Source organism: Lathamus discolor, chromosome 2, assembly GCF_037157495.1.
Source record: "Lathamus discolor isolate bLatDis1 chromosome 2, bLatDis1.hap1, whole genome shotgun sequence".
NCBI classification, from domain to species: domain Eukaryota; kingdom Metazoa; phylum Chordata; class Aves; order Psittaciformes; family Psittacidae; genus Lathamus; species Lathamus discolor.
In genome coordinates this window covers 159,310,671-159,323,122 of record NC_088885.1, presented here as the reverse complement: position 1 = coordinate 159,323,122, position 12,452 = coordinate 159,310,671, and the positions used below count along the sequence as shown (strand labels likewise).

At 48.9% G+C, this 12,452-nt stretch overlaps 1 protein-coding gene across 1 annotated transcript; it reads left to right on the top strand.

Annotated features, from left to right (window-relative positions):
- Positions 1-4,234: 4,234 nt before the first annotated feature.
- On the top strand, positions 4,235-9,283 carry LOC136008997 (lymphocyte antigen 6E-like). The gene is made up of 4 exons (XM_065669064.1): positions 4,235-4,286; positions 6,470-6,589; positions 7,468-7,730; positions 9,076-9,283. The coding sequence occupies exons 1-3, from the start codon at positions 4,235-4,237 to the stop codon at positions 7,623-7,625; spliced, it is 330 nt and encodes a 109-aa protein (XP_065525136.1). The 3' UTR covers positions 7,626-7,730; positions 9,076-9,283.
- The last annotated feature ends 3,169 nt before the right edge of the window (positions 9,284-12,452 follow it).

The window sequence follows — 12,452 nt, the reverse complement described above, 5'->3', positions numbered from 1 at the left end:
GGCTGCCTGGGCTGCGCTCTTGAACCTGAATATTCCTGTTCCACAGCAGGACTTCCCTGATGAGTTCCTGGCCACTGCATAGGAAGCTGGGTAGGAGAAACCACAGGGTTTAAGACCATGTTACTTTGCAGTATTCCCATGGGTAGGGTTAGATCCAAGCTCCCCTTTTGCCTTGGAGTTAAGCATTGGGACATCTGTGAGGGTCTGAGATGGGGACAGATCTGAGTCAGGAGGAGGATGGTGTCAACCCACCTTGCCCTGCTTTTGAGGAGGTCACAACCATACAAAGAGTGAGCTTTGCTAGACCAAGCACAAGTAAATCCCCAAGGGAGGAGGAGAAAGATGGAGAGAAAGAGCCACAAGGAAATCACTATTCAGCCACTGTCATTGGACTCAAGGATGGGAAGAGCTGGATCTTGCCTTCTCCAGGGGTTGTTCCTCACACAGAGCTGCCTCTTCTCCTCCTAGGGAGACACATGCTTCAAACTGTTGTCTTCCCTGCCAAAAAACAAGTGCTATCATGTTAACCTGGCATCCCCTGCTCCCCAACCCCATCCAAAATGAAGGATGTGGAACAGGACAGGATTTCATTCTGAAGTTGCTTCAATAGGTTTTACTTAAGGCTGGAAAAGCCCTGGTGCTGCAATCTTGCATGGTACTGAGGACCAATTCTGTCCTGCAGCCCCTGGTGTACTAGGAGTTGGGTGGGAAATGGGAATACATACAGATTGGGATGATAGTGGGATAAATGGCAATATTTGGGAACCTTCTGAGATGCCACCTAAGAATTGATGAGGCAGACATCATGCTCTGACCACAGGCAGCCGAACAGTTAAAAACATCAGGGCATATAAAAGGAAGAGATCCCATGGGACCCAGTCATTGTGCTTCTGTCCTCCTTTGCTGCTGTGGTTCCATATGTGGTCACTTGTCCTGTAAGAAGAGCTCAGTATGAAGCTCTCAGAAGATGAGCAGATCCTTGGCTTACTCCTGTTCATTGACTTCTGATCGCTGTTCTACATCCGGGAAGCCTCAATGGCCATAACACTGCAGAGGGCAACCAAATAGAGCTGTGTTTACTCTCCAGCTCCAACACAGTTGTGCAGTACACTACGTATGTATGTATATGCAGTATGTATGGCACGGCCAAGAGTAAAGTCAGGGACCAAGCTCTCATCCTGAAGGATGTGATTAACGTTCCTGCAAGGTTCTGGTCTCTAAGGCTGAAGCTAACGTAGGGAAATAAACAGTTCCTGGGAGCATTCCTGGTCTGGAATGCTGTCATCCACATTTCACTAATCATTGTTAGCATGTTACCTGGCAAGGCTTTAACACGGAACAACCACCATTGCCCCATGCAATGTCTGGGAGAAAAGCAGAGGAGATGGCACAATGGAAGGACTCAAAACAGGCACTGTTGATGTCCACCTCTTGGCCTCCATGCTGGACATGGTCCTGGACACAACCCTGGACGCACATAGTATACTGATATGGATGTAGCTTCATTTTTACTCTGTGATGCTGGATACAGGACTCTTTTATTGTTGTTTTCTGCCTTGCCCTACCCAAGCACTGCTTTCCATGCTGCAGTCATGTTGCTTCCATGTGTTGGCCATCCAGGGTGACCCCAGCATCCTCAGTCTCCCATCTGTGTCTCTGAGGAAATGCCAGCCATGGCAGTCCTACACCTCACACATCTGCATCAGCCATACCTGAGGCCAGGATGGTAACTTCCCAGCTATCTGCCTCAGTGGGCCACCAGCAACCCTCAAAATGCCAAGCAGCCCATTGTGCACCCTTATCCATCATCACACTTGTCCGTCAAACCACTCCTGCCAGTGGTGGACCACATCCTGTGGCCTTGCAGCTCATCTTCCTGCTGTCAGTGAGGAGATTTGGGTCCCTGGACCAGGTGACTTCTCTTCAGCTCCGTGTCAGAGAGATGTTCACACTGTCAGTCCTTGGAAGTGAGGGGATAAAGTGAGTCAGGCACATTTCTTTGTTTAAATAGTAAAGTATGAAGTCAAAAGTGCACTTTGTTAATCATACTGAAGAGTAACACAATTGTTTTCCCCTTCTTTTTACAAGGGCAGGTAGGGACAGGCCAAGGGGAATGGCTTGAACCTGCCCGAGGGGAGACTGAGATGAGCTCTTAGGCAGAAGCTCTTCCCTGTGAGGGTGCTGAGGCGCTGGCACAGGGTGCCCAGAGAAGCTGTGGCTGCCCCATCCCTGGCAGTGTTCAAGGCCAGGTTGGACACAGGGGCTTGGAGCACCCTGCTCCAGTGGAAGGGGTCCCTTCCTGTGGATCAGGGGTTGCAGCTGGATGAGCTTTAAGGTGCTTTCCAACCCAAACCATTCCATGATTCTATAATTCTTCCTCAAAAAGCAGTCAAATCTGCTTAAAGCCAAACTGCTTTATCAGCACAATCTTTGCCAGGTTGCTCCTGGACACTGAGCCTTGGCTTCCCAGGCTGATTCCCAAAGTGTCACCCCTACAGGAGGACACCATGCAGTGAATCACGCTGGGCAATCCTTATTCTCTGGAATAGATCTATCTCTTCATTCCCTGCCTCGTGATTCTGGGATTGCTGACACACCTTCTCCGGCATCCCCAGTGGCATGCAGGCCCTGGGTCTGGCAGGATTTCATCTCTTGGGCAAGAGATGTGGCTGATCCTCTCCACACCCTGAAGTTGTATGTCTGGTGGAGAGGAATGGTGAGTGCTCGTGGGGTTATCAGGGCTGACTTCACCATCTGGTTGATCCTACTTTATGTCACCTGTATTGGGAGACCTATTCTGGTGTCAGAAACCTCAAAAATAGCTGCAAATCTGCCAAAAATCTCACTTAAATAATCCCCCCCCCCCTTCTTTTTATCTTGGAAAGGAAGATGCTTTGGGTTTCGGTGTCCCTTTGAACTTCCTCTCTATGCCATCATTGTGATGTGTAATGATGAGTCCCATCACATGCTTTAAACGTCTTTTATGAGCATGACCCCTGCTTCAGGGTTGCTTACTCATCTGACTGATCTCCTGCCTAAGAACTAATGTTGTGCCCGAGTCATTTTAGCCCTTCCCTCGTCCATCTAATCTCTTTCTTCCATATGTTTTCTGGGCCTTTGCCTCTTCTTCTGCTTCTCCATCTTCTAAACCCCAAGCAGTGTAGCCACAGTTGGGTCTCTGTTCCCTTCCAGCAGACCAAGTCTTACAGGGTGGAGAAGGAAGGGGCAAGCAGAGAGTTGATTGCCCAAGTGGCTTTATTCAAAGGAGCTGATCCTCCTTCATCCTCTCCACTCCTTGGTGGCTTGTTGAGTGGTGACTCATGGAGATGTCTGCTGATATCCAGCATCCAACCTCCTCCAAACTCTTTCCTTGGAAGCAGAAGCAGGACAGGCACTTAAACAGGGGCCCCAGAAGGGCTGAAATTACCAGCTCCAGCTCCACCTAAACTGTAAGCATGCAGAGAAATCACACAGGCTGAGAACATTATATCTGATTGGACTTGGAATTGGATGCTCCATGCAGAAAGGTGTTTCTATCCTTTCCTCAGATATAGCAAAGAAAAGCTGTTGCAAAGCTAGAAACCAACCTCCAGTGTCCCAGCCTTTGCATTTGAACACTAAAGCCATAGCTCTCTTGCAGCAGCAGCTCTGAAAACCAGGACGTGGAACATTTAGGACTTTGTAGGTAACCAGCAGCTTTTATAGGCTATCAGGAATTTCTAAGGCATTTCCTGTTTATCTTGCCAGCCACGAATATACAACGAGATCTAACCTGAGTGTAGATATTGGGACTTCTCCAGGTCTAACACTTGGCAATAATCCACATAGATGAAGCCATTAATTTACTCGGTACCATTTTGCTTTGAGTAGCTGCCTTCACTGAACTATCTGGCCACAGATGCGATGATCAGATTGAAGCTGAACAGTACGAAAACCCCACTCAGACATCAGGAGCACTGCTAGCCTGACCATAGGTAAATTAAAGTATTAAAAGCAATAAGTGGAGTGAATCGCTTTAGTGCTTTCACTCCTCTTTGGACCCATCAGAGCAGCCTGAAGGCAATGCCATGGTGAGAAAACAACCCACATGCATTCCTCGCCTCTCAATAATGCATGATCCCTGCCCACTGTTTCCAAATCATTGTCTTCATCATCACTCCAAAGGCAGGGAAGATAAATATCCTGTCCTCAGGTGAGGGTGCTTTTCCTGAGCTCTGGAGACTACTCAAAGAAGATGAAGGCCTCCCTCCTTGCTGTGCTGACTTTGATCCTATGTGCAGGTCAAGGTGAGGTATCACGGTTTGCTATTAGACAAAGAATAATTGTGTGGTTTAGAGTCAGGGAGGCTTTGTAGACAGGGAATGAAGCATGGGAGAGGGTGTCTTAGCTCTTGCAATGGTGCAGATGAAGGACACAGTGCTCCTTTTTGGGTTTCTAATCTGTGTTCTCAGCCTGGATGTGTAAAAGGTTTATTTTATGCAGGGAAATTTCCCTATGGACACACGCATTACTGGGTTTTGTGAAAACAAGGCATAAAAAAGGAGGAAGTTGCCACCATTTGGCCTTTGTAAAGAGGCTTCCCAGTGCTTTTGTCTCTTGAGATGATGCAAGACTGTGTCTGTTTCTAAATCTTGATGAGAAGTGCTTCAGCCTATGAAAGCACAAGGCATCAGCAACTATGCATCTGCTTCCTACCACAGTCCATTTCTAGCAGCAGCCATAGGACAGGGCCAGACCTACCACATCTGCCCTTGTGCAGCTCCCTACTGATTGTCCCTGATTTCTGCCCAGCTCAAAGTCCCAACTTCCTGATTTCAGAGATTTTGGGACAAAGTTGGGGAATTTGGGATAATTTGGGTTGTGGACTGAATGGGTTAAGCAGCCTTATGATGGGAGATTGAGTGAAGATGGATATTTTTGTCTTATTTGCGTTATAGATTATGTCTTTTATTACACAGAGAGAATGCAAATGAAATCAGAGCCTTCTAAGTGTGTGTTCTTGTAGTCTCTGTAGGAAAGGCAGTTAATAACCAGAGAGAATGAATGTCATCCTCATTTTGGAAAGAGGAGCAGGGTTTGCCAGCGCTTGGAGATCTGCCACATTGTCTGGTGCAGGAAAATGAATTCTTGGAATAGTCGTTTCTGCCTCATTTTTCTTAGGAAAACCTCGCTGCTCTTTAGCTTTGCTCACTCACCAGAACAGCGATTCCCAAGTGTTAACAAGGCCCAGGGGACAGAGGGGTTGTCTTCAGTGCCAAAATGAGGATTGCCCTAATTTGCATTAGGTAACCTAGCAGTAAAAATGAAGGGTTAGACTCCTTGTGTCTTAGGGCTGAATTCACACCCTAAAAGCCCTTCTTCTCACCTTTGTGGTCTTTCAACCCAGGTAATGAATATATGTTTGAGGGCATTGGAGTCCCACCCAAAGATGTGGGCATGGGAGACTGACTTCTTTAGGCTGTAGAGGTCCCAGTTAACCCTATTCACCTGCCAATTCTTACTTCTCAATTAGGCAATAGTCTAATAGTCTCTAACAGCTAGAAAGGGGACATCTAGCCTTGGGACATCTTTATAGACTCCTACAGAAGACCCTGCTCTTCCCCACTCCCTGCATCACATCAAACCAGGTGCCCTTGGCCCATCGTGTTGAAGGAGGTGATCCTGCCCCACTGCTCTGCTCTGGTGAGACCCCACTTGCAGCACTGTGCAGTTCTGGTGTCCTCAACATGAGAAGGACATGGAGCTGTTGGAGCAAGTCCAGAGGAGGCCACGAGGATGATCAGGGACTGGAGCACCTCCCGTATGAAGACAGGCTGAGGAAGTTGGGGCTGTTCAGCCTGGAGAAGCTGCGTGAAGACCTCATAGCAGCCTTCCACTATCTGAAGGGGCCCTATAAGGATGCTGGAGAGGGACTCTTCATCAGGGACTGGAGTGATAGCACATGGGGTAATGGGTTAAAACTGAAACAGGGGAAGTTTAGATTGGATCTAAGGAAGAAGTTCTTTACTGTGAGGGTAGTGAGGCAATGGAATGGGTTGCCCAGGGAGGTTGTGAATGCTCCATCCCTGGCAGTGTTCAAGGCCAGGTTGGACAGAGCCCTGGGTGACATGGTCTAGTGTGAGGTGCCCCTGCCCATGGCAGGGGGGTTAGAGCTCGATGATCTTAAGTTCGGTTCCAACCAAAACCATTCCATGATTCTATGATTCTATGATTGTGCTATTATTTTGAGTGCAGGGCAGGAAGGACAGACTTGCGTCATCCGTGTGTGTCTGCACAGATACGTGTTGGGTGTAAAATTCAAGTGTGTGGATGGAGGAGTGGGTTTGTTCCTGGCTCTTGCAACCCCATCACCTTCAGCAAACCTGCACCTCACACATTTGAGAGTCGACAGAAAGAAGGAGGCAATTTTTGCTGCCAGGACTGGTTGCATTTTGTCTCCATCTTCCGTATCTTGTGTCTCCTCCTGCAGCAACTGGCCTGTATTGCTACACCTGTGAGTGGGAGCAAAGCAACTGGAGCTGTCTGAAGGCCAATAAGTGCTCAGAGAAGGATGAGTACTGTGTGACCAATGTTGCCTCTGTAGGAGTTGGTATGTGCTGGGCATGTATCCTCTGATGGGGTCTCAGGAATGGGATGTGGGGCCTTGGCTGGGTTTGTGATGGTTGCCTTCTGTTGATGGATGGGGTGAGGAGTCATGGGGAAGCACATGTGGGAGGTGGAACCTTTGCTAGCCCAGGCTTACAGTGATGACGTTTGGACTGTTTGAAGTCCTTCTCCCAATCACAGCTTCTCTTTAGCTTTGATTTCATGCCTGCTTGGAAAGGCAGAGGACCTTGAGAGAAGAGGAAGGGCTAAGAGTGGATCATCCAGAGGAAGAATGAATGAATTTGAATCTTGATAAGACAAGGAGATGAAAAGAAGCAGGAAGCCGGGATAAGAAGGTCTATCTAGAGAGATGTAAAGCGGAATTAAATTAGTTCCTTCAAGCAGAGAAGCCTCGAGATGTGCTTTCAGTCCAGTCATGGACATTGTCTCATGGATACCACCATAAAACTGAAAAAGCCTTGACATGAGTGTCCATGCTGTCAGGTGAAAGATGCCCAACAGAGATACTGAATGGAGCAGGGATATTTAGTAGTGAATGCCCCATCCATGGCAGTGTTCAAGGCCAGGGCTTGGAGTAACCTGGCCTAGTAGAAGGTGTCCCTGCCTAGGGCAGGGGATTGGAAATGGATGATCATAAGGTCCTTTCCAACCCAAACCATTCTATGATTCTATGCCTTGTGTAGCTGGTCACCAGCAATTACTGGGCTGCAGTGGGATTGGGGTGGGTCTCACCGGCCATGCTGGTCCTTGGGGCTGTGGGAGGACAATGGGACTCATCTCCCCATCTCCCTTCTGTACAAGATTGAGGAGCACTCAACAAACTCTCATTGCTAAGGCTGCTCTCTCCTTTCTTTGGACAAGGCTTTTTGTCTTTATGGAAGAGGATCACCAAGAAGTGCTCCGAGACCTGCCCACGCCACAACTTCCAGCTGGGCCTGGCTACCTACACCTCCTACTGCTGCCAATCCTTCTTGTGCAACCTGAGTGCGTGCCCAGGACCCAGGCTAGCTAAGGACTGAGGTGGTTTGGAGTCCCATGCCGGTGTCCTTCTTCACCTGCTCAGTGGTGGTGGAACGAAGCGGCTCCTGAAGGCTTGAAGAACATGGTCAGATCCCACCAGGAGGGTATGGACATCAAACACACTGCAGAATAGATAAAGTATTATGGTCACCACCTCCTCCCCTATATTGCTTCCCAACCTGTATCTTTTCACTTCCTTCTCATGCTTGAGCTCTGTCACCCTGGCAGCTTGATGGAGAAGTGACCATGCTATGTCCTGCAGCCTGGGGGGGCGAGATGCTGCTTCTGCTTGTCCTGCAGATCTCTATAGGGGTTTCTCCTGCAATCTTCCTTATCTAGGGTGCATTTGGGAGTCACACAGAGGGGTGGGCACAAATAACAACCCCTCTGCACCAGCTCAGAAGGGAAACTGCAAACTCACAGGGTTGCTGCTGGGGAAGAGGAAAAGGCTGTCCTGTATATAGAAACTTGAGCTTTTGCATATCTATATCTACCTATATCTATAGCTATATATCTATATCATCTATATCTATATCATCTGTATATGTATCTATATCTGTATCTATATGTGTCTATATATCTCACCCATAATGGGTGCTAACCACAACTCTCCTCCCTTGTACCCCTCACCCCTCCATCCATCCCTTTTCTCAGCCCTAACTAGGGACAATGACATCCCCTTGTGTCCCACTAATAGTCAGACACATCAGCCATGCACCTCTTCCTGTTGGTGCTCATCTGCACATCTGCACACATCTGCGCACATCTGCAGTCTTTCTCCCCACCTCCACTTCCAGCAGCTGTCCTTGGTCACCCCTTGCTTGCTTGTGGCTCTTTCCAAGCCGAGTGACCTTACCCAGGGCTAGAACTTGCCCTGGACCTACCACTTGGAATCGTGTCTTCCAACCAACCCTTCCTTTACCTGTTCCTCCAACATCTCCCAAAGCAACCACAGGGTAATGAGAAGCATTTGCAGCATTTGGGTCGAGCTGCTGAGGAACAGTAGAGGCGTTTATAGGAGAAGAATACAGATTTCAGAGAGGGCGAATATTTCATGTCCATGCTTCCAGACGCTGTGGAGAAATCAGGGTAAAAGGAAGCTGAAAAACACGAACAGTGATGAGTATGCAGAGAATTCTCATTGCTGGATGCTTCTCCCTCCTCCCAAGCAGCACTTTTCCCTGGAAAAAGCATGGAAAAGCTTAAACTGGGGTCACCCTGAGTTCCCAGATCTGATTAGCCAAGGGATGATGCTCTACGCTGTGCTTCAAACCCAACCCTGGTAAACAAGGAGGGGGGACAAAAGGGGCTTTGAGCTGCCTTGGGCTGGTGCCTGGGGCTGTGCTGGATGAATGCTTCCTTCTGAAGTGCTGCATAGCGGGGCTCTTCAGAGATGTGTGTGCTCTCTTATTAATCGACTTCTACTCTCCTTTACCCTCCTTCTCACAGTTACACCACGCTGCGAGGGCACATCTCCATGCCGAAGGAGCCGCAATGGGTGATGCACCTCCCTTTACTTCTTCATTAGAGCACCGTCTCTTCCGTACCCTGTTCTTCACCCCGGAGCCATCCAAGCCCCCTCTTTTCCTTCAGCTCTCATTTACTCCCCACACAATATTTCCTCATATAAAGAACCAAGGGGACTCGTGTGGTTTAGTTCCTGTGTGCCAGAATTATTCAGCTCATGAAAGCACTGAGGAATCCCAGTTGGATAGACTCTAATAATTAATATTTCATTGTGTTGGATTTACACGTCATGCTGTAGCAGAGACATAATCCGCCACAGTCTGCAGGAAAACACAGTTGGGAATGGGTATATTTTTCCCACTTTAAAGCAAAAATGGCTTTATTTTAGCTTGGTTTGGTTTGCTGCAGAAAAGCATTCTTGTCATAGCTAATGTAAGGGGAAATAAGTCATCATGGGCATAGTTGAAGAGCAAAGGGCTATTCCCCTTGCACTGCAGCACAAGGGCATTGAAATCTGCCATCCTCCCCTACTCTGGTGGCCATTCCTCCTCTCCAACACATCCGAGATGCTCAGGGAGGAAGAAGAGGTAGGTGTGATTCTTAACTACTGATTTTGACCAGAAATCAGGACAAATTGGGACCATGGAGAGACAGAAGCCATTGACACATGGATGAGGCTGTCCAGAAAATCACCCTGAACCTGTGCCCCTTGTTGTGGTGTTGTGCAAATCAGAATCTACCCCTTGGGTTTGAAAGTTGCTTGGAGGACCCTAAACAGAAAGGGGTTGTGCACTGTGTGGAAAGGAAATAGTTGTTGCCATCACCATAGACTGCACTGAGCTTCTCTGACCCTCTTCAGAGACGTGATGGTGATGGGAGAGGTAGGAGAGAGATGAAGGAACCCTTCTGCTCTCCCCAGCACAAGTGGAACATCCCCTCAGGTGCAACATCCAAGTGGTTTGGGGCATCCCACGCTGCAAAAGCAGAGCTGGAGATGCTCCAGGATGTGGGAGGAATATGTTAGAGACTTGGCACAGCGTTACTGCAGGCATCAGGGGAGGGGATACCCAACCAGGCAGACATGGGGACAGAGAGAGGGCTGTTGTCCTCCAAAGGGGCTAACAGACCCCAGTGCAAGGCATGGAGAAAGGTCCTCGGAGAGAGAAGTGCCCAAGTGTGGCACTTGGAAGGGCAGCACAAAGCAAACACAGAGTCCTTTCAGTGGCTGGAGCTGGCACAAGCAGCATTGAAATGAAGCAACAGGCACAAACATCATCATAAATGACTGGTTGCTGCTAATAACCAGCAGATTAAATACCTAAGAGCCTCATGGGGTGGTTGTCAGGGGGACTTGTGGTGTGGTTCCTTCGGGTCCAGCCTCTAAGACAGTTGGACTCGCTGTGTGTGGTTGTCACCCTTCCCCTCTGCTGTTGGAGCTCCAGCTTACAGCCTCACACAGCCAAACCCAGGCGTTAAATATAGCCCTGCACCAAGCTGTGTGTGTGGGCAAGGCTGGAGCAGTGCTGCAAGCAGGATAGAGCTATAAAGCCTTGCAAAAAGGCGAGCAGTGGTATCCCAGGCAGGGGACATCAGATGAGGGCATCCAAGCCTTTCTATGGCCAGCAGCCACCCCGTATGTCCCACTTCCACTCATGCCATTGAGATGAGCATCGCACCAGGCAGGAAAGCACCAAACCACCTTCCTGAAGCCCCTGATGTGTTGCCTGACTCAGAGCAAGGGCATGAGGTCCTCATTTGGTCTGTGGGGTGTCCAGCATCATCAGGGTGCTGGTGGGACCTGATGGATCACTCAACCCAGGGAGGAGGGAGAGGGAAGAAGTGACCTGACTGTCCCCAGCAGGTACCAGGGTGTGCTGCAGGATGAACAAAGCCCTCTCTGGACTCTAACACTGAGCATTGGGTGGAAATGCTGCAGGAAATTCAGCTTTGGGGGAAATTCCAGCTCTTTGGGGTAAACAGTTTTCCAACCAGAGTTAAAAGCTGAGATGACAGTGTTTCCCAGGCAGTTTTTTGAGGTTAAGCCACATTTTTTTTGTGGTACAAATCGGAAGAGTTGTTTTAATCTTGTTTTAATCTTTATTTTCCCTTCATTTCTTGGCTTTGACTTCATGAATCTCGATTTCGAGCCCTGCAAACTGAAATGGCCTTCGGGGAGTCGTGCCATGGCTTTCATTGACTTATCTAAGTGCTGGATGCCTCAGTCAGAGCTTGCCCCCCCAGGGTGCACTTCTGGGGTGATCTGCCCTTAGTAGGACAGGCATCAAAGATGATGCTTGAAGGGCTCAGTGGAGACCCCCAACTCTCTTCAGAGGCCTCAAGCAAGTGAATCATAGAGACCAGCCACTTACATGCCTAAATCAGTTGCTTTGAATCCCAGCCTCAGTGAGAAAGGGAAGAGAAAAAGGTGGCCAAGCTATAAAAACCCTGCCTCCGAGAGGAATCTTAATGGAATTTGGCATCTTTCCATGAAACTTCCATGTCTGTGCACTGAGGAATGTTCTGAAGTGGGGGAATAGCCACAAAAAGGGAATTCTGGATGGTTTCCAGTGCAGAGAGCCAGGCTAAGCCCACGAGAGGGAGCTGGTGCCTCTGTACAGCGCTGGACAGGCCACAAAGTGGTGTTTGCCTGTGGAAAGCCTATTTTCTGGAGCAATATCCAGGGGGAAAACCAGCAACTGTGCGTGGGATGAGATGGAAGCGGCCCAGGGAAGGATGGATGCGCGTCCCTGACACCAAAGCCAGCAGGTTCTGGCTACCCTCCAGTGTCTGCTTTCTCCCACACTGATGGCAATGAGGGAAATGCCTTGGTTTGACTGTGCAGGGTGATTCTGTCCATCTAATATCAGCTCAAGGAGGGTTTGCATCCGAACCCCAAAGCTGGTACCACGCTCGTGTCCATGGGATGCTTGGAAGTGGGATGCAACCCTCTGCTATGGCTGTGTGGCCTGAAGCATGAAGGGAACCTGATTTTCTTGGTACCTATGAGTAAAGAGGGGATAAATCAGGTGGAGCTGTGCATTTCTGTCCCATTGTGGGTCGTTCTGTCCCCTCTTTCTGATTCTCCTCTTTGCAATGGCTCCTTGATATCTTCCTGCCCCTTTGATACTAAGCTATCTCTATAAAACTAAGCTATCACTATCTCCCTCCATGCCTTTCATAAGTGGTCACAGCCAAAACACAACAATAGCACCTGCAAGCCACCATGCGTGAACACAGTGGGAATTCCACCTTCTTCCTCCTCACCCATGGGTTTTAACCCTGTCTTCAACTCACTGCCTGATGCCTCCAGCAATTGTATGGAAGTAGAGAGGGGGAGAAGCCCATGGACTGTGGGAAGA

Coding starts and splice junctions, on each gene's coding strand:
- LOC136008997 (XM_065669064.1), top strand. CDS start 4,235: ATGAAGGCCTCCCTCCTTGCTGTGCTGACTTTGATCCTATGTGCAGGT. Junction 4,287..6,469: donor GATCCTATGTGCAGGTCAAG/GTGAGGTATCAC, acceptor CTCCTCCTGCAG/CAACTGGCCTGTATTGCTAC. Junction 6,590..7,467: donor TGTTGCCTCTGTAGGAGTTG/GTATGTGCTGGG, acceptor TCTTTGGACAAG/GCTTTTTGTCTTTATGGAAG.